This window comes from Alligator mississippiensis, chromosome 2 (genome assembly GCF_030867095.1).
Source record: "Alligator mississippiensis isolate rAllMis1 chromosome 2, rAllMis1, whole genome shotgun sequence".
In the NCBI taxonomy this organism is placed as follows: domain Eukaryota; kingdom Metazoa; phylum Chordata; order Crocodylia; family Alligatoridae; genus Alligator; species Alligator mississippiensis.
The window spans coordinates 239,938,667-239,956,611 of record NC_081825.1 but is presented as its reverse complement, the minus strand read 5'-3'; the positions used below and the strand labels follow the sequence as shown (position 1 = coordinate 239,956,611).

At 48.7% G+C, this 17,945-nt stretch overlaps 2 protein-coding genes across 6 annotated transcripts in view; one reads left to right on the top strand and one right to left on the bottom strand.

Moving 5' to 3' along the window:
* Positions 1-2,063: 2,063 nt before the first annotated feature.
* OIP5 (Opa interacting protein 5) lies at positions 2,064-15,079 on the bottom strand. 2 transcript variants are annotated; one of them, XM_014595494.3, is made up of 6 exons: positions 14,548-15,079; positions 13,040-13,106; positions 7,440-7,562; positions 7,138-7,219; positions 5,122-5,143; positions 4,587-4,676 (listed from the first exon to the last, which is right to left on the bottom strand). In XM_014595494.3, exons 1-5 carry the CDS (start codon positions 14,819-14,821, stop codon positions 5,123-5,125), a joined length of 567 nt encoding a protein of 188 aa, XP_014450980.1. In that variant the 5' UTR covers positions 14,822-15,079; the 3' UTR covers positions 4,587-4,676; position 5,122. The 2 variants fall into 2 exon arrangements, with proteins under 2 accessions (XP_006261431.1, XP_014450980.1); XM_006261369.3 differs by lacking the exon at positions 5,122-5,143 and having other exon boundaries at positions 2,064-4,676; positions 14,548-15,052.
* Positions 15,080-15,141: 62 nt separating this feature from the next.
* The window catches only part of NUSAP1 (nucleolar and spindle associated protein 1), a 46,398-nt gene continuing 43,594 nt past the window's right edge, over positions 15,142-17,945 (top strand). For all 4 annotated transcript variants that reach the window (XM_014595496.3, XM_014595495.3, XM_019496485.2 and 1 more), the window contains exon 1: positions 15,142-15,378. In XM_014595496.3, coding sequence (XP_014450982.2) covers positions 15,157-15,378 — 222 coding nt within the window. In that variant the 5' untranslated portion in view covers positions 15,142-15,156. The remainder of the gene's footprint in view (positions 15,379-17,945) is intronic.

Below are 17,945 nucleotides of genomic sequence, written 5' to 3'. Positions count from 1 at the left end.
TGCTGTTGCCCTCTTAAGTAGCAGAGGTCTGTGTAACAGATTGCTAGGTTTCAACCTTGCTGGTGGCCAAGACATTGAACAAAGTCACTGATCTATTATGTTCACTGAATGAGGCATTGGTGTTGTACAATTTGTATGCGTGTATAACTGAATGTTATCTGTTCACTAGGGGGCCAAATTAAGGTTGTGCTGGAACTAATTCTGGTATTTTTTAAGTGTTTGTCTTATTAGTTTTCTTTTGTTACAGTTGGTATATGTTTATTAAATACACAAGAAAAAATGACTTGCCAGTTAGGAAGATTAATGGTAGCATTATTTGTGCATCTAAATACCCATGCTTATGTTTGCTGCATGCTAAGCTAACAGGTAAGTCAGCAATTTTGCAGGCCAGGTTTATTCATATAATTTACATGCCACTACACTCTTCTGCTCATTTTTGTCTTCAGGGGTAGAACAATTTGGCACCAAGGATGAAAGGCAGTCCACTTAGTGGAAATGTGAACACCTGTTGGCTGCCTTTCAGAAGTGATTTCAAGCAGTTGCAGGTGCTGAGCACCTCTAAAAAATGCTATCATCCAATATTATTCCAAATAGTTAGAGGTATTAGCCTTATTAGATTAAGAGTTTTCAGGGCAGCCTTACCAAAACTTTTTCAAAACTCTTGCAGACTAAAAGCATTTTTCAGAGGTTCTCCTAAAATTATTAAGAGTAAGATGTAGGATTATAGGATAGTAGAATTGAAAAGGACTTTACAAAATATCTAAGTCCAGCATCTGGCTGTAGTCAGGATCATCCCTGACTGCTATCCCTGTGAAGTGAACTTTGGCACACAAAAGCTTGTGCTATGTGTATATCTCTACTTTGGTTAGTTTATAAGGTGAAAATCTACCTGGCTTTCTACTAAACCATCCCAGCCAAGTATCTGTCTAACCTGCTTTTCAAAATTTTGGAGGATGGAGATTCCACAGCTTCTCTAGGTAGCCTGTTCCAATGCTTTACCACCCTCACAGTCAGTTCTTTCTAGTCTTGTTTAATTTTCCTCTGCTATTAGTTGGGGCCATTGCTCCTAGTTCTGTCCTCCCCAGCCACAGAGAGGTCAGGTCTATCCTCTCCATAATCTTCCTCCAGGTACTTGAAGACTTATCAAAATCTCTCTATCAGCTAAATAATCCTATTTCTTTCAGCCTTTCCTCATAAATCATTAAGACTCTCCACTAATCCTAAAATTTCAAAGGGCCACCAATTACTGCCGTATGTGTCCGAGTGCCTTTGAAATTGGATATGGAACCTGGGCCCCTAACTCAGGCTGAGTTCTACTGTGACAGCAAGGCATCTAAATCCAATGCCTGAGGAAAGTTTGGCAGCTGAGAATGGGATCTACAATAGCCAGCATGCTCAGTAGGGCACTGCCAAAGCTACCCAATTGGAAAAGTTGAGGATCTATCTTATCTCCTGCCTGCCACACTGGGCCCCAGGGAAATGCTTTCCGCAGCCCAGGATTCACAGGCTTGAACCCTCTCCTGGAATTAGACATCCAGGCCTTTCTTTCAAACCAAGATAGATGATGGGTATGGTAGTGCTGATGCCTTCTCTCTTACCAGCAGCTCTGTGACAGCAGCATTTGAGCAAGGTGAGGGAGATTTGGCTTACCACCTCCACCCAAGCAGATCTGAAACCATGTCTCCCATCTCCTAGGAGACACCATAAGCACCAGGCTGTAGGATATTTTTGCTGGGTCTTTGCTTTCAGTGAAAGCTGTCCCACTTTCAGGTAGTGATTATATAGTCACTGATCCAGAGACCACAGGGAGAGGGGAAAAGGAAGAAGCTCCGCTTGTGGCAAAGGTACTCACCTGAGAGAACGGAGTCTTATGTTCTAGTTCCTGCTCCACTCAATATGCAAGAGAGAGCTAGACCACACAATGAAGAGTACAACTGATTGTTTGGCAGGACCCTTTGTTACAGCAGATCAAATTCTGCGCTAGTTCTCGAAAGATTAATTCCACAAACAAGACATGAGATGTTATTTACCAGTTGTAAAGTAAAAAAAAGCAGATGAGAAGGTTGAAATTTGATACCAGTGTTTGCTACAAAATAGCTTTAAATAAATCAACATTAAGTGCCATCTTTAGGTCAAGTCACTATCTTAGTAACAGTTCATCCATCTCTAAACTACTGTCACACTGTCTATAGACTCAGGCAGGTGACACTGCATTCATTTTACATCAGTTTGACAAGTGAAAGATTTCTTAACAAGTTTAAGTTTTAATCCCTGTTCCCCCCATCTATGTGAAAAATTTCAAGCATCATATTAGTTATGGAATACAGCAGGATTTAGTAGTATTACTAGGTCTCATCTGCACTTGAGCTGGACAGAGATGCTGGATGACCAAATCCCAGGAAGATTAATGTATAGTTTGCAATTAGTAGAAAGTAGTTGTCTTATGCTATTTACCACATGCTGACATGCAGCTCAAAAAAATCAAAGTCCCAAGCCCATGTGCTACTTATTCCAGTGGTAAGAAATAGAGAGGTAGCTAGCTGGAAATGTAAAAGTTGGCAAAGGTACACTGTTAACATAACACTTAAAGGCCTAGTCATGGCCACCTCGAACCTACTTGATGTACTTATAACAAACCAGCATAACTAACAGCTTGTCTTTGTCACTGACAGAAACAAGCAGTAGGAATGGTTTAACCTACCCTTTGAAGGGAAAAGGAGGATGGGGTGGGTTGATTCAGAAACACAAGTACTTGGTCTTAAGCAGGATGTAAACATGAAGTCCATGGGAGATAACTGGAGTTACTGTAAGGATAGAAAGGGCAAAAATAAGCAGCCCCATAATTCAGCGTTTGAGAGTGATGTTGAATGCTGTAGTGAAGGCTGAACGAGTAATGAATTTAAATGAAGTTTGATCATTGAGATCGTATTACTCCAGGTGACCTTTTTGCAAGTCTCCCAGTGCCATCAATAGATCAAGTAAGACCTTAGGGTGACCTTAGGTTAGTTCTAAATACATAGCCAGGCTAGCTAAACAGGGTCCAGCCATCTCCACTGACCAAGCAACTTCCAAGTTGGTTCCTTATTACAGTCAATCTCTGGATCTTTCATGAACAAATCAAAGCTGTTTAAAGTATTTTAATTAACTGTCTAGTCAGGAAGGCTCCAGCTGCAGCACTTAGAGCAAAAGTGATGTCTATTACAAGACAATTTAAGTTATCATACAAAATGTCATTTTTTCAAATAAATAATTAGTCTTGATTTCATTTTCAACTATTAATTCAGCTGCCACTGAGAAATACTCTTATAACTCCAACATGAGTTCCTCCTAAGGTTGTGCAATGTAGTTATCCATCTTAAAACAACAACAAACAAAAAAAACCTATGCTAGGTAATATACAAGACTAATATGCCCTCCTTGCATTTGATGGCATCTTAAAACAGAGCTCTTAATATTCTAGGTTATTGTCAGCTATTTGGCTTAACCAGCATAAACAGTCCAAGAGGCTTCAAGTAGTAGTTAAGAAATGTATGTGCTGCTTTTCTGGTTATGTTGATCCAAGCCACCATTGTGATGACTCGTATGGGGCTTTTTGCCAAGACACAGCCCACCTCATTTAGAAGTCTGCATATTCATTGGGTATTTTTGAGAAGTCTAAAATAATTGGAAAAAAAAAAGTGCAGGGATTACCAACATCAGCAACTCTAATTAGAAACAATGTGGGTTGGCAGTCCTTTGCACAGGGCAAGAAAGGGGAATTTGCTCATTACTAGAATTAAACGCAGCAAATACTTCCCACAACACACCCAACACATTTCAGGGAGCTACTGAATTCACTGAAGTATACCTTTGAGGAGAAGAAAGCATTTGCAATCTTTCCGGTGAATGAGGGAAGACGATAAATAAGAAATACTGCTCATAAATCAATGACAAAGTCATAGGACCCTCTTCTTTCTATCCTGCAAAAAATGCCACCTTCTTCTATGTCTGATTAATTTTTAAATGCTTTAAGAGGAGCAGAACCCATTCAAGCCTATCAAGGAAATATCTAGACCAACCCCCAACTGTTACAAGCAATTTATCTACATGAAGAGGTGGTATAGACTTTTAGGCACCTGACAAAATACATTTTATAACAGCAGATCTTGAATAGGACCAGCTGTTCATGTTTTTAACTAACAGTCTCAAGACCCTAAAGTCAGCTTTCAAAGGCTGTTTTTTGTGAAGTGGCTAAGACTTAGGAAGAACCACAGTATCAACTGTAGTATTTCAAAAGCTGGAAGTTCTACATGGACACAAGTATGAGTTTCTCACTGCACAAGATCCAGTGAATTTCCGTAGTCTTAGATGCATTTCAGGATCAGTTCTTTCTACACAGGGACTAAGTAACACAATAGTTTTCCCTGACATTCACAGGCATATTTCAGACTTTTCTTCATTACAATGAAACCAATCAGACTGTTTTCTTCATTACATGCACCAATACACAAACGGCTCCAGCAGTCTGGTAAAATGGCATATTAATTGTTTGACTTGATTCGTGCACGCTCTGGCTTTAAGCAAGCTGTCCTTGATGAGCATCCCTGCTTATCTCCCATATTCTGCCAGGTCAGTTCTTCTAGTCTCCTTATCAGGATTTCTAGGCGTACATGGATAATCACAAGTTGTTCCTTCAGCTATGGAAAAAGAAGGTGAGTACTATTAAAGGGAGAAAAGAACCTTATACTACCTGTGATTCTTCAAGATGCTTGTTAGTTACCAAGAGTAGAATCCCTGTGGACAAGACAACTGGCAGATAGCCTGAAAATAGCAAGAGATACCCTAAACTAGTGACTGCAACTTTGCAAAAAATGACACCCGGTCTGAGCCTGAACTAGGGAGTAGCTAATGTTAAGTGTAGGGACAGCACCCACACTGGAAAATGTGGAAAATGCTGTGTTATAAAGCAGAAAGCCAAAGATGACTGTGGCCTAATATAACTGGGAAAATCCTTTTTAGTTAAATTCACAGCAAGCTTTTATACAGGCCAAGAACCCCCTTGACAATCTCTGGATGGAAACAAGTTGTCCTCTCACCCTTTCAGGAGATGTACCAGTGTACTACACATAAAATGATACTCACATTAGATGTAATGGAAAGTTCTCTTTCATCCAAGGCAGAGTATTTGGAGGGGAAGCAGGGGAGAGGAAACAAGGAGTCAAACTCATTTTATACAAAAAGTCTGAAACTACCTTGGGCAAAAACTTTAATGAAAGACAAACATGATGGTCCTTTGAAGGATCATGTATGGATGGCCCACCAAGAGAACAATGGCATACCCATGCCATTGTTGCCGCAGCTACATAGGAAAGTTATCATCCCCAGCAGCAGCATCTTCATGAATACTGTGCTGCTGCGAGAAGGCTGCCTCCTAACCCAGGAGCAACGTGACCACAGCCAATTAGCAATTGAGCAACAATGGTTGACTAATCACTTCCTACCCTTTTATCAAGAAGATGCTTTAATACTGTATGTATTGCCACATGGTTCATTTCCATAAATTGCTGTGGTTCAGATATGGTAAGTACCTATACCCCTGGAGCCATTCTCTCATTTTACCACTGAGATCAAATCTGCTATGAATATGGCTAGGGATCAATGAGCTCTTAACTGAAAAGAAATAGTCAGTGTTGATTTAGAAAAGGAGAAACTACAGTAGAAAATTCATGTCACTCCTCCCTCTCCCCTCCCCTGAAAAAAGAAAGAAAGGGGAGGGGAAGAAATTTGTTGAAAGGCAACTCAGAAAGTCAGAGTGGTATTTCAGCTCTGGGATACTGAAGGCATGTAAATGAGCTTAAGTCTTGCCTTCCTCACTTTCTAAAAAACATACAGAGGAAGATTTTTACACAGAGCAATGAATCAAGGACATCTCTCCCCTAGGCAAGTCAGGCATCTAGAACAGGGGTGGGCAAGTATTTTGGCTAGAGGGCCACTTGGGGAGTTTCAGTGAGCTGTTGTGGGCCAGGTCAGCACCCTGCCCCCCTGCCCGTAACAGTTCACCGTAGCTCCCTACACGGCCGCTGCACTCGGCTGGGTGGATGGGATGGGGCTGTGAGCAGGTGGGAAGCAGCATCCAGGAGTGGGTGGGTCCACAGGGCCAGGATCGTGGGACTGGGGCCTGGGGCAAAGCTGAGATCTGCTCCCCCCACATCCCTGTAACAGGTGCCATTTCTGCGGGCAGGGGCATGCAGGGAGCAGACTACAGCTCTACCTTGGCCCCAGCCCCTCACTGTCACCGCCCTGTGATCCCTGGGTCTCTATGGAGGCTGGCTGGAACCCATGTAGGCAGGGTGGATGGGATGGGGCTGCAAGTGGGTGGAGAGCAGGGGCTGAGGACTGGGATCATGGGGCAATAATAGCGCAGGGCCGGGGCCTAGGGCAGAGTTGCAATCTGCTCCCTGTATGCCCCTGCCTGAAGAACCAGCATCCAGAGAGACATGTGGGCAGTGGGTTGCGGCTCTGCCCCAGACCCTGGCCATGTACCGTCACCACCCTGCAATCCCAATCCCTGGCCGCCTGTCCTGCTCCCAGCCCCATCCCATCCGCCCAGCCTGCCCACACAGGTCCTGAGTTGGTCTCCATGGAGACCCTGCCTGCCCGCTCTGTCCCTCACCCCCAGTGGTGGGCATGGGGCACATGGACTGGGGTGCTTGGATAGTAGGGATGGTTTTGGTAGTGGCAGCAGAGACTGGCAGCAACAGCTGGAATGAGCTGCCACTGCCAGAAAGTAAGTCTTGCCATTGCACCGCTCTAGCCCTGCAGTGCACCTAGGAGCAGCAGGACCGGCTGCTTGCACCAAGGCCTGGGCTGCCCCCTGCACCTGGGTCAAGGGACCTGCTGCAGGCTGGACAACATCCCATGGCAGGAGCCTATGGGGAGCTCTGTGGGCTGGATAGCATGGCACTTTCTGCTGGATAGGGCAAAGCGGGATCTAGGCAGTGACTCCATGGATCCAACCTGAGGGGCCAAAAGGAACCCCTGAACTAGTTTGCAAAAAAACCTGCCTCCAGTATAACATTTTTCAGTACTGCTTCAAATAATTGAATGCAGCTTGCATTTCATCCCCACTTTGTATACAAAATCATGAAGATACTTTACTTTTGACAGTTTTCTGTTTAGGTTCAAAGCAGGAAAGGTCATCTCCGAGCCATCTATCGTGGTTTTAGTTGTTAAGAAGTAACTGAAAAAACAAGTAAAAAAAAAAATAGGTCAAAGAGCAGAAATTACAAAAGCATGTTGTTGTTCCCCCAGTGTGGATGCTTTCACTCAGGAGAAAAGTGGTCTCAGTTTGCTGTAGCTTACTTGTATTATTTACCCTTGCCCCCTTCCAAATTAATGTGAAATTAGAAATAAACTTGGGGGAGTTAAAGCCATTAACTGTGAGACTGGAGTGCACTAACCAGAGGATGCAGTCTTTGAAGAGACAAAAGAAGCCTCGCAGATAAGCCAGGTCACTGGAGCTAGAATAAAGATTGAAGCCCAGGATGACTCCACATGAACGACAATACAACGCATTGTAGGTGCTGAAAGGAGAGAGGATAAAAAAAAGAAAGTTTTACTAGGCTAAGAGATTTCCAAAGCTAGCATGGGCATTGCTTGCTAGTCACAAGACACTGGATCCTGAGCTAGATTATGACACCTAAACAAATTATGTAATATTACTTCTGCATACATGCAATCAGGGAAATGGTCACAAAGGCTATGAATCCTCAAAAACATAACCTCTAATCCAACAAAATCATCACTACTGTAAGTGCAGTCCCCACTCAAAAATTTTGGAACCTGCAATTAAGATTAGGAGGAGAATATTACACCCAGCCTTTAAAACAATAGAAATTTCAGAATACCAAATTGCTAGTGAAATTAGAGGTGCACCGATACATTGGTCCGATATCAGATTGGCACTGATAAAAGAAGACTAGCAAGTTGCCCATCAAGAATGACAGGCGGGGATGAAGCCCCATGTCCGTGCCCCCACTTCTCCCTGCTGCTTGGGATCCATGCCCATTCTCCCCACCTCTGCCATGTCAGGACTGCTCCTCCCCTCCCCCCACTGCATCCAGCCCAGGCCCACTCCTCCCCTCCTCACATCATCAGGTCAGACCCTGGGCCCACTCCTCCCCTGCCCCTGCCACTGGGTTGGGTCCGGGCCTGCTCCTTGCTTCTCCCCACCACTATGTCTGGCCTAGGCCGCCTCCAACCCTCCCCACAGCTGCCCCGTTCTTGGAGGGGGAGGGGGGCAGGGACTGAGTGTGTCTGGCCCCACCCCCGCTTCTTGTGTGGCACTGTTCCCCCTGCTCCCCCTTACCCCCCTCACCACATTGTGTCCAGGCCCATTTCTCCCCCCTTGGCCCCCTGCTGCCTGGGGTGGGGGGCGCGGCAGCACTGCTAGCCTTGCCTTGCCCTGCCCCCCCAATGCCATTCCCTCCATCACTGCCACCTCAGGCTGGGGGGTGGGAGCAGCATGACCCAGCACCCTGTGGTGCTGCTGCTCTGTCTCTGGGCCCGTGCACACCCCCTCCATGTCCAAACCCATGGGCCCCCCCACCCTGCTCCTCTACCCTGTGCCACAACCGGCTCCCAGGAACAGGGGTAGGAGGGGAGCTTGCACTCAGTGGCAGCAACTGACATGCAGTGCCCTGCACTGCTACTGCTCCGCATCTGCTTGCAGGAAACATCCCTCCCCATCTGCCAGCTGTTTTCAGGGCCAGGTGGTGGCAGCGGGCTGGCACCAGAAACTCCCCTTTCCCCTTCCCTATTCTTAAAAAAAAAAATCTTCCCAGAGCCACCCATCCTAGCCTTCAGACAAGCACCGAACCTCGCCAACCTCATCACAAGAAGCAAACTTCCTCAGCCCCAGAACACACCAAAAGGATCCAGACCGTGCCAGGACAAGAAATGCAAAACCTGCCCCCACATCTCCACCACCTCCACTATTACTACACCCCACAACAAAGCCATCAGCATCCCAGGATCTTACAGCTGCACCTCCAGGAATGTAGTATACCTCATCCAATGCACCAAATGCCCTGATGGAAGATATGTAGGAGAGACCAGACAACAACTGCACACCAGAATGAACGCACACCGGAAATCCACTGAAGACAGAAACACCCAATTACCGGTGGGGGCACATTTCTCACAGGAGGGCCACTCTCTCTCCAATCTCTCAGTCCTGATCCTCAAGGGAAATTTACACAACACATCCCAGAGACGAGCCTATGAGCTCCATTTCATCAACCTGCTGGATACTAGAGATCAGGGACTAAACACAGACATTGGATTTTTGATACATTACAATCTGCCTGGCAACTGACTCCCCAGCCCAGCCCAGCCCCTGGCTTGTTTACTTTTCATTCCATCCAGGAAGAGCACGCAGCAACTGCTGCAGTGTCCTTAGCCTGACGAAGGGTTTTTGAACCCGAATAGAATAACTATTCTCCAACCATTTGGGTTGGTCTAATAAAAATTATCAAATTCACCCGAGGAACTTTGTCTGCCCTTCCCCTTCCTGCTCCCCTCCTTCCCCACTGCCTCCCCTTCCCTGCTGGCTGTTTTTGGGGGGCAGCCGGGAGGGCAAGGCCAGCACCGCTGGCTTCACCCCACCCCATGTCCGTTTCCTCTGTCACCACTCCACCGCCACTGCCTCTTGTCCCGAATGCTCTTGGAGTGTTTCGATTATTTTTTTTCAGACAACCAATTAGAGTGCGAATAAAGCATTACAGACAGACTAAGGCTTTTACAGTATTAGAACTGGCTGTATTGGAAATCAGACCGATGCAGCTGATAATTTGGCCAATAAATGCCTGTGCACGTGCGCAGCACACAGGCAGCTTGGAGCACAGCCCAGCAGCTTGGAGAGCTGTGTGCGGCTGGTAAGTCTGTTGTGGTGGAAAGGAAGGGGGATGGAAGGGGTGTTGGGGGCACTGATCAATGCTCCCCATGGTGACGGAGGGAGTGGGGCAGAGGCAGGGGCAAGCAATGCCCAGCCGAGGCAGGGCAGGGGATGGAGCTATGGCTCATCTGGGGGTGTGGAGGGAGAGCGTGTGCCCTGTAGATCTTCTCAGGTGAGGCAGTAGGCTGTAAATGGGGCTGTGCCAGACTCTTTTCAGCAGGGGCTGGGCAGCAGCAGTGCTGGGAAGGGGGCTATGGTGGAAGGCTGTAGCCACCCCAAATTTTGCCACAGTCCCCCGAAACACCCCTCCCAGCACCGCTGCTGCCTGCCTGGCGCAGCCCTGGCTCAACCCCTGCCTCCACCCACGTACTGGGAAGAGCTGGGGCTGCATCGGGTAGGAGGCAGCAGCACTGCTAGGGGGCGCTATGGTAAATATAGCGTGGCTGCAGCCCCCCTCCATAGCCCCCTCCCAGTTCTGCTGCTGCCCACCCTAAGCCCAGCCCCCTCCAAGAAGAGCCTGGCACAGCCCCAGCCCGCAGCTGCAGCCTGCCCACAATACCCTGCGCAGATCTGAAGGCATGTCCCCTCTCCCCATGCCCTCCTGTGGTGCATGCAACAGCGGGAGCCGCCCCCCCATGCCCCTGGATGAGCTGTGGCTCCGTTCCATGCCCCGCCCTGCTGGACAGCATCTCCCCTGCCCCTACTCCCTCCCTCACCACAGGGGGCCTTGATCTGACCCCCTGCCTCATGCCCCTTCCCTCCCCTCTCCTTCCACCACAACAGATTTACCAGCTGGGTGCAGCTTTATCAGAAATTGGATCAGTATCAGTCGATATACCTCCTTAAAAATCGGCTAATGGTATCAGCCCCCAAAATCTATTGGTGTATGCCTAAGTGAAATACACTGACTAAATTAACTGTCCTCTGGATTATTCACAAGACTTAAAATGAAGAGAAGAGACATAGGGAGAAAATTAAAGCATGTAAAAAAATTAATTGAACTGATTAGCTAAATATTCTGTGCATTTCCTCCCACTTCAAAAACACACATTAATTGCCAAAAACCTAATTTAGAGAATGCTATTAAACATGTGACTTACGGGGTATCAGCAAAACAGTGTAAGGTGTCTTAAGGAAAAACAAGCAAACAGAAAAACAAATTTCTCATGTTGGGTAGGAAACTTTCTTATAATAGCACCCTCATCTTTTGCAGAATACAACTTTTGTTTAAGAGTTCTTAGTCCTTGTAATTTAAAAAAGCTGTCCAAATATGAATTAAATACAATACTTAACCTATGCAGTCTCTCCAAGCTTGCAGACAACAGAAATGTATGCCACCCATCTTTAAAAGCAGCAATCCCAGTCAAGCTCAATTTCTTATCACATAAAATCTAATTAAAAAAAAAAAAAAAAGTATATAGAGCATGTAGGCCTTTGCCAATTATCTCCTTTTCTGCAGAGCTTTGAATAACTTGAAATTATGTCCTTCCTTTCACTCCAGAACTGGTAGTGCAGAAACACTGCTGTCTAGAATAATGATTTTCAGCCAGGGTCCCGTGGCTCAGGGTCTCCCTCTCTGGTCTACAAGGTGAAAATGTACCCTGACTTTTCCCTCCCTGGCAAAGCCTCCATTCCCACTACTATTCCCTCTGCAAGGAAGTAAGAACTGTGATAAATTAGTTTTGAAGTGGAGCACTGCTTAATTCATAACAGTCATGGAGGGGTGCCTTGAGTCTAAAAAGGCTGAGAACTAATCGTCTAGAGCAGGGGTAGGCAATGTTTTTTGGCCAAAGCGCCGAAAAACACCACAATGCCTACCTTGCAAGGTGCCAGAGTGCTGGCATGCCAGAAAAACAAAATGAGGGCAAGGGGTACATAGAATGCCCTGTTTGTGCCCCTTGCCCCCCCTGCCCCCCAGTTCTGTGCCCCCTCCAAAGCCCCTGCCCCCCAGCCCTCCTACCCTGTGCAGCTGCAGCAAGCAGCTGGCAGGGTACAAACATCTGAGCTGGGCTCCACAGCTCCAGCATCAGCTCCATCCTGGTGGTGAGTGCATGCGCACTCAGAGCAGACAGTGGGGCAGCAGAGCCTGCCCAAGGTGCCCGTGCAGTCACCGCCAGCACAGAGCTGATGCTGGAGCTATGGAGCCTGGTGCAGCTGTTTGCAGCCTGCCCCCTGCTTGCTGCAGCTGCCCAGAGCCCAGGCTGGCTGCAAACAGCTGCGCCGGGCTCTGGAACCCTGCTATCACCTCTGTGCCAGGAGCAGGCGAGAAACTGGGGCTGCGCTGCCTCAGGTTCCACCCCACCACCCGCTCCGACACGTGGGTGCACGCGTTGGTACGGAGCTGATGTGGCGTGCTGAGCAAAATAGCCTCATGTGCCATGCTCAGCACGCATGCCGGGGGTTGCTGACCCCTGGTCTAGAGACTTGCTTATACCAATTGATTCATAAATAGTTGTTCACTTTCAGCACAAAAAAAGGTATCAGAACCAAAACATACGCTCTCTCCCTCTCCCCATCACACACAACCCCCCAGACTTTGTGGGGGATGGGGGAGATACCGTTTCTTTTTACAGCTAGCAAATTGCCAGCTGCCACTGGAAACCTCCCCCCAACCCTCTTCCCTGCCACCTACCCCCCACAGGCTGTTGTTGGCCGGGGTACTGCGGCAGCTACCTCGCTCCCTGTCCGTAACACTCCAGACCCTCCCAGCCAATTGATGCGTGCCCTCTCAGTGCATGCGCAGTTGTCCTGGAGTGTGACAGACAGACGCTTTTATTATATTAGAATTGTTCAAATGTTCTCCCTACTTCAAATATAGCAAATGTCTAGATGCATGTGAAAGGGGAAGAAAGGAATGGAACGTATGCTGTAGATTTGCAAAGGCTTTTTTCAGTAAGAGACTACAGTAGGCAGGTCCGAAACCAAACTAAGTATTTGTCAGTTTTGTAAGCCCATCCAAGAGTAAGCTAGTGATTTTAAAAATGTTTCTCCAGATGACTTGTTTGAAGTCAGAGGCACCACAATAACCCTCACCTGCTCTACTAGGTCAGCATCTCAAACAGAAAACTGGTATCAAAACCAAGAAACAGTATTTGAAATACCTACCATCCTAGGAGGGACCCGTCAATACCAACTCTTAAGGAATCTTCTAGAACAACATCTTCTGTAACTTCTGAGAAAGACAAATCCAGAGTCATATACCACAGATCATTCATTAAAATTTCCATTTCCCCTTAAGATAACTGAGTTCTGGACTTCCTGTATATAGGCTTGGGAGGAGTCACATTTGTTTAATCTTTGTTTTAATGGAAACATACTGATCCATCTCCATGTTTCTAACATCTGTTGATTTAGGAGAAAGTTATGGCCAGATCCAAGAAGCCTTAAGATGCACTTCAAAAGCCCAGGCCTAAGAGCACAGTCCACAAAACCTCTCCACACCTACTGAGGTGCCCAAAAGTCTACTACTACGCAATGATAGAAGTGCCAGTCTGGTACCCAACATAAGCCTACAGCCACCGGGGATACCCAATTTGTGAATCCAGCAGACAGGCCCAGCGTGCCTCTCTCACGCTGTCAGCATTGCATTCAGCACATAGCACAGCAGCTGGAGCCACTTCCAGATGTGATCACCTTTTTCATACAGTAGCCTGTGGTTGACATCCTCACCCAGGGAGCAGCCATACCAGGCAGCCAAAATAGCCTCCTGGGGCCAGTGGGGCTTGTTTGCCAACAAAATCTATGGCATCAAGAAGCTGGATAGCTCCGTTTTTAAAGAAACAGAGCAAAAAAGTGCCCTACGCCTAAAGGACATGGACATACAAGGCAACCTGGACCAGGATAAAGATGCGCAGGACTTTCCAACCCCCGCAGCTGTTGTATAACTGCACTGCATAAAATCACTGGGCAGCTGAGACAGACTTTGAGATGGTGAAATAAGAACTGGAGCTGTGCCTGCCTGGGAGGGGTGCATGGGAAAGCTAAGACCACAGACTCAACTAGCAGGGCACAGCTGAGGCACACCAGCTCCATAGTAACCGCTGTGAGTCCCTGGTAAAAAGAGGAGTGCATCTGTTGAAGCTCTCTCTTCCCTGAAGGAGAGACCTAGATGCTCATGGGCTCTGCCTTGCTGCAGAGGAGGAGGGGGGCTACCAGGAAGCAGCTAACTCCCACCTGGATACACCTGTACCATACTGTGGGGCACCAGGCACCTGCCACCAGCCTGGGGCAGGCTAAAACCAGAGGAGAGGTTTACTCTGGGACAAAGCAGTTTACCCTGGGATCCCGGGGGCTCAGGCTGAAGACAGCGGAGAGGTCCCAGAGGGGGCTTGACTCATCAGGGCAATCCCTGACAGGAAGCCTGCGTGCCAACTAGCACGGATGAGCCTGGCTTGTCCCAGGCAGGCCCCGACAGCGGGCGCAGGGCCAGGTGCGCCCGCCTGCTCACCCATCCGCGAGATCCCAGGGGGAGTGTCGTTGTCCCGGAGCGCTCAGCCCGGCGGCCCCGCAGCGAGCACAGCCCAGTGCCCCGGACAGTCCGAGCTTCGCTAGGAGGCAGGCAATGGGCTCCGAGGCCGGGCCCGGGCTCGGGCCCTCGCCCCGCCGGCACTCACTGAAGCAGGCGAGGACGCGGAGGCGCCGCTCCTCCTGAGCGCACAGGTGTAGCGAGTCGCTCAGCACGGCGTAGCAGCCCCGACACTGGAACACGGCGCAGTCCTGCGGCCGCAACCGGCGCCGCCGCAGAGCCGCCGCCCCGGTGCTCGCCTCCGCCGCTGCCTTCCGCGCGCTGCCCGCGGGGGCCGCCGCCGCCGGCCGCTCCACCATGATGGCACCGTCGATCTCAGGGTCCTGGAAGAACTGCTGCAGCAGCCTCCGCCGCACCGCCATCTTCTCGCACCCGGCTCCTGCCGCGCGTTCGAATGCACCTCCCCTCCCTCGATTGGGTGCCTGCCTCCCAGCCCTGCACTCGCATTGGCAGCCACACACCTCAATCTCTCCCCTCACTCCTCCCTCTCTCTCTTACTGTCTCCGCACGCCCACGCCGCTTGCCTGAGGGAGTCCTCCTCTACTGTCGTCATCCTGCTGTCCAATCAGATCGTGAGGATGTAGCGCCGGGCGGGGCTTTCAGTCCAGGCCGTTCGAAAAAAAACAAACCCGCGCCGCCGGAGCCCCATTGGTCGGAGCTTTGCCTAAGGCACCCGCCTCTCGTGGCAGTTCTGCCAATGGGAGAGCCGGACAGCGCCAGTTCGAACGGGGGGCGGGGACGGGCTGTTGAGCGCCGGATTCAAAGCGGACGGTTGACGCGCGGCGTAGGGATTATTCAGTGCGGCTCGGACCGGGCCGTCGCCATCATGGAGCCGCTCTCCCTGCGCCCGTTGGAGTCGCTCAAGTATTGTGAGCTGCAACAGGTGGCCAAGGTCGCTGGACTCCGCGCTAATCTCAAGGTGGGAGCGGGGCCCCGGGAGGGGAGCTGGGAGGTGTTCCTGCCTCGTAGGTGCCGGGGCGGTAGTAGCGCGGGGCCGGGCCCCGGTGCCTCGTCGAGTGCTCAGCCCCGGTGTGCGCCGCGGTCCTCCTTCGCCGGCGGTGCGCCCGCAGGTCCTTGCTGCGGGAGCCCGGGGTCACCTCGAGCCGAGTCCCAAGAGGCGGGAGCTGTCTCCTGGGTCTCAGGCGCGGCGGCAGGAAAGCTATGGGTGCAAGTACACGGCGGAGAACTGGGGTCGGAACTCTTGGCAGAGGTGGTCTCTTTTAGATATTTGCAAGCATCTGTCTTTATTCTCATAGGAGAGGGAAAAGGTTGTAAAGTTTCTCCGCGGTGGAAATGAAAATTCGTATTTCGCAGGAGAGCAGAAGGTGGTGCAAGATCTCCTGGCTGGAATAGTTAATTTTGGCAAATTAGGCTTAGGTGGAAGTTAGAACAGCCCATTTTATCTCGGTGCTGTCTGGAGTCAAGCAGGATGTTGAATTATGTTTCCTTCCAGTGATGACATTTCATCTCTCACAGGAGGGCGGTGATGGACTGGTCTCCTGGGCAAGGAATTTCTCTTAGATTCATAGATCTTGTGCCGAGGCAGCTTTGAGCTCTGTGAAGATGCAGATTTATCTGGAACAACAATAGGCAGAAACCAGGGTGTCAGCTTTCAGGTTTCAGTAAAAAAATTTTTTGCAAATATCTAGTTGGTCTAACAAAAGTCTGCCATGAGTTATAATTCCTTTTGCCAGCATAGAGACCAATAGGCTACAGCCTGTATCCCTGAAACTGGATAACTGTGCCTTTAAGAAGCTCTGGCATTGGGCCTATTGGGATTTGTTGTTTCTTACTGTGCTTTCTATCTGCAAGCCAGGTGTGCCAGGGAAGAGGCAGTAGAGTTTGAGCAATATTACATAAATGTTCAGGGTACTATTCCATGACACACAAGCAAGATGTATTTAAATAGAAAGGTGAGGAGAGGGGGGCTGCCCAGAGAAGCTGACAGCCGATGGATTGGCTCCCTGGAGATGGAGGCAGCTCACTCCCAGCTGGAGGGACACCAGAGGAAGCAGCCAGTTCAGGTAATGGGATAAGAAACGCCAGTCCCCTTTGAGACAGTGGCTGAGGTAGTCCTGCCTGCCGCTGACTTCTTGTGCTGCAATTATTATGTTGAAGTGGGAATTTAAAATGTTGTTTTAAGAAGAGCTCCTCGGGCCAGTCGTGAGGTGTCAGAGGAGGCTGAGGTGTTTGGCCACCAGCTTTCATTAAGTTTCTGGGCTAGATGTCTGTTCATTCTTTTGCCTAGGAATTGCCTTTATCTGGCTGATGTAAGCACTGTAAGCTGGTGATGGTATGTAAGTTGTTGGTGGAAGAATAGAGGAATAAACCCCAGATGTTATAATTCATTATGTTTGGTCCAGTGGGGATGTGGTCTGTGTTTGAGAAGACATAACTGGCATCCAGCAGTCTATTCATAGCATCTTATTAAGTATTTTCCATGCCTCCTACAAAAGCCTCTGAATCGCTTAGTCTCTAAGGTGTCACCCTGCCCTGTCTTCTTTTTGGGAATCTGCTATTAGTGCTGTTTACAGGGAGTCAAAGCTGCTCAAAAGAGACTTACTGTTTATTTATTAGACAGAACAATTAGGGAAGCAATTTTAAAGCAGTTAATGTGCATGTCTACCGTGTGTTCTACTATCTCATGGTGGTAACCTAAGGTTCCCTGAGAATAAGCCTCTGGCTGGGAGCAGGTTTACAGTTAGAGCTTTGCCAGAACAGATGTACAAGTCCAGTGATACCCATGCTGGCTCTTCACTGAAATTGATTTTGAACTGGAGTGTCCTTGTTGCAGTTTACCTAAAGGTGCTTATTTTACAGCTCTCTAGTCAACAGTGACTGCTTATGTGGCTCCTATGACTGAGTCGCATAGTGTCAAAGGCTGCTTCTTGGCTGTTAGGCTAAGATCAGTATTATACTCAGTATGTGGGTTTAGCAAAGGAATGTTCCCTGACCAAATGAAAATAAGATATACCAGCAAACGAACAATTTTGAAAATGAACAATGAATAACTGCTTCTGCGCCAGCGACTTCTGAGAGGCTGTTAGCCCATTAGCCTGAAGTCAGGCAGAAGGCAGGGTAGAGATGCACCTGGCTTTTGCAAGCAATGTTTTTCACATGTCATCCTCCTCCTATTGATATAACTATGATGGCAAATATTCTAATATAAAAGCCTAAGTCTGTCGGTAACGCTTTATTCACGCTGTGATTGGCTGACAGAAACAGTCAATCGGAGTGCTCCAAGCGTGGGGGAGCACCGCTGTGATTCCAAAGCCAGGCAGAGGACTGGACAGAGGGTGGGGAGCTGAGGCCCCCACCCTGCTCCTTGCAAGAGGCAGAACTGCGGCAGCATGGGGCGTTAGGTGGTGGGACACCATCCCAGCCCCCTCTCCCCGGTCATTTGTGACCGGTAATTGGCTAGTTTGTTATAAAGCTGTAGCCCTCATCTCAAATAAATAACCATCAGACTTTCCATCTCATGCCATC

Coding starts and splice junctions, on each gene's coding strand:
- OIP5 (XM_006261369.3), bottom strand. CDS start 14,821: ATGGCGGTGCGGCGGAGGCTGCTGCAGCAGTTCTTCCAGGACCCTGAG. Junction 7,220..7,439: donor TTCAAAGACTGCATCCTCTG/GTTAGTGCACTC, acceptor TTGTTTTTTCAG/TTACTTCTTAACAACTAAAA. Junction 4,677..7,137: donor TAAACAGAAAACTGTCAAAA/GTAAAGTATCTT, acceptor CTTTTTCCATAG/CTGAAGGAACAACTTGTGAT.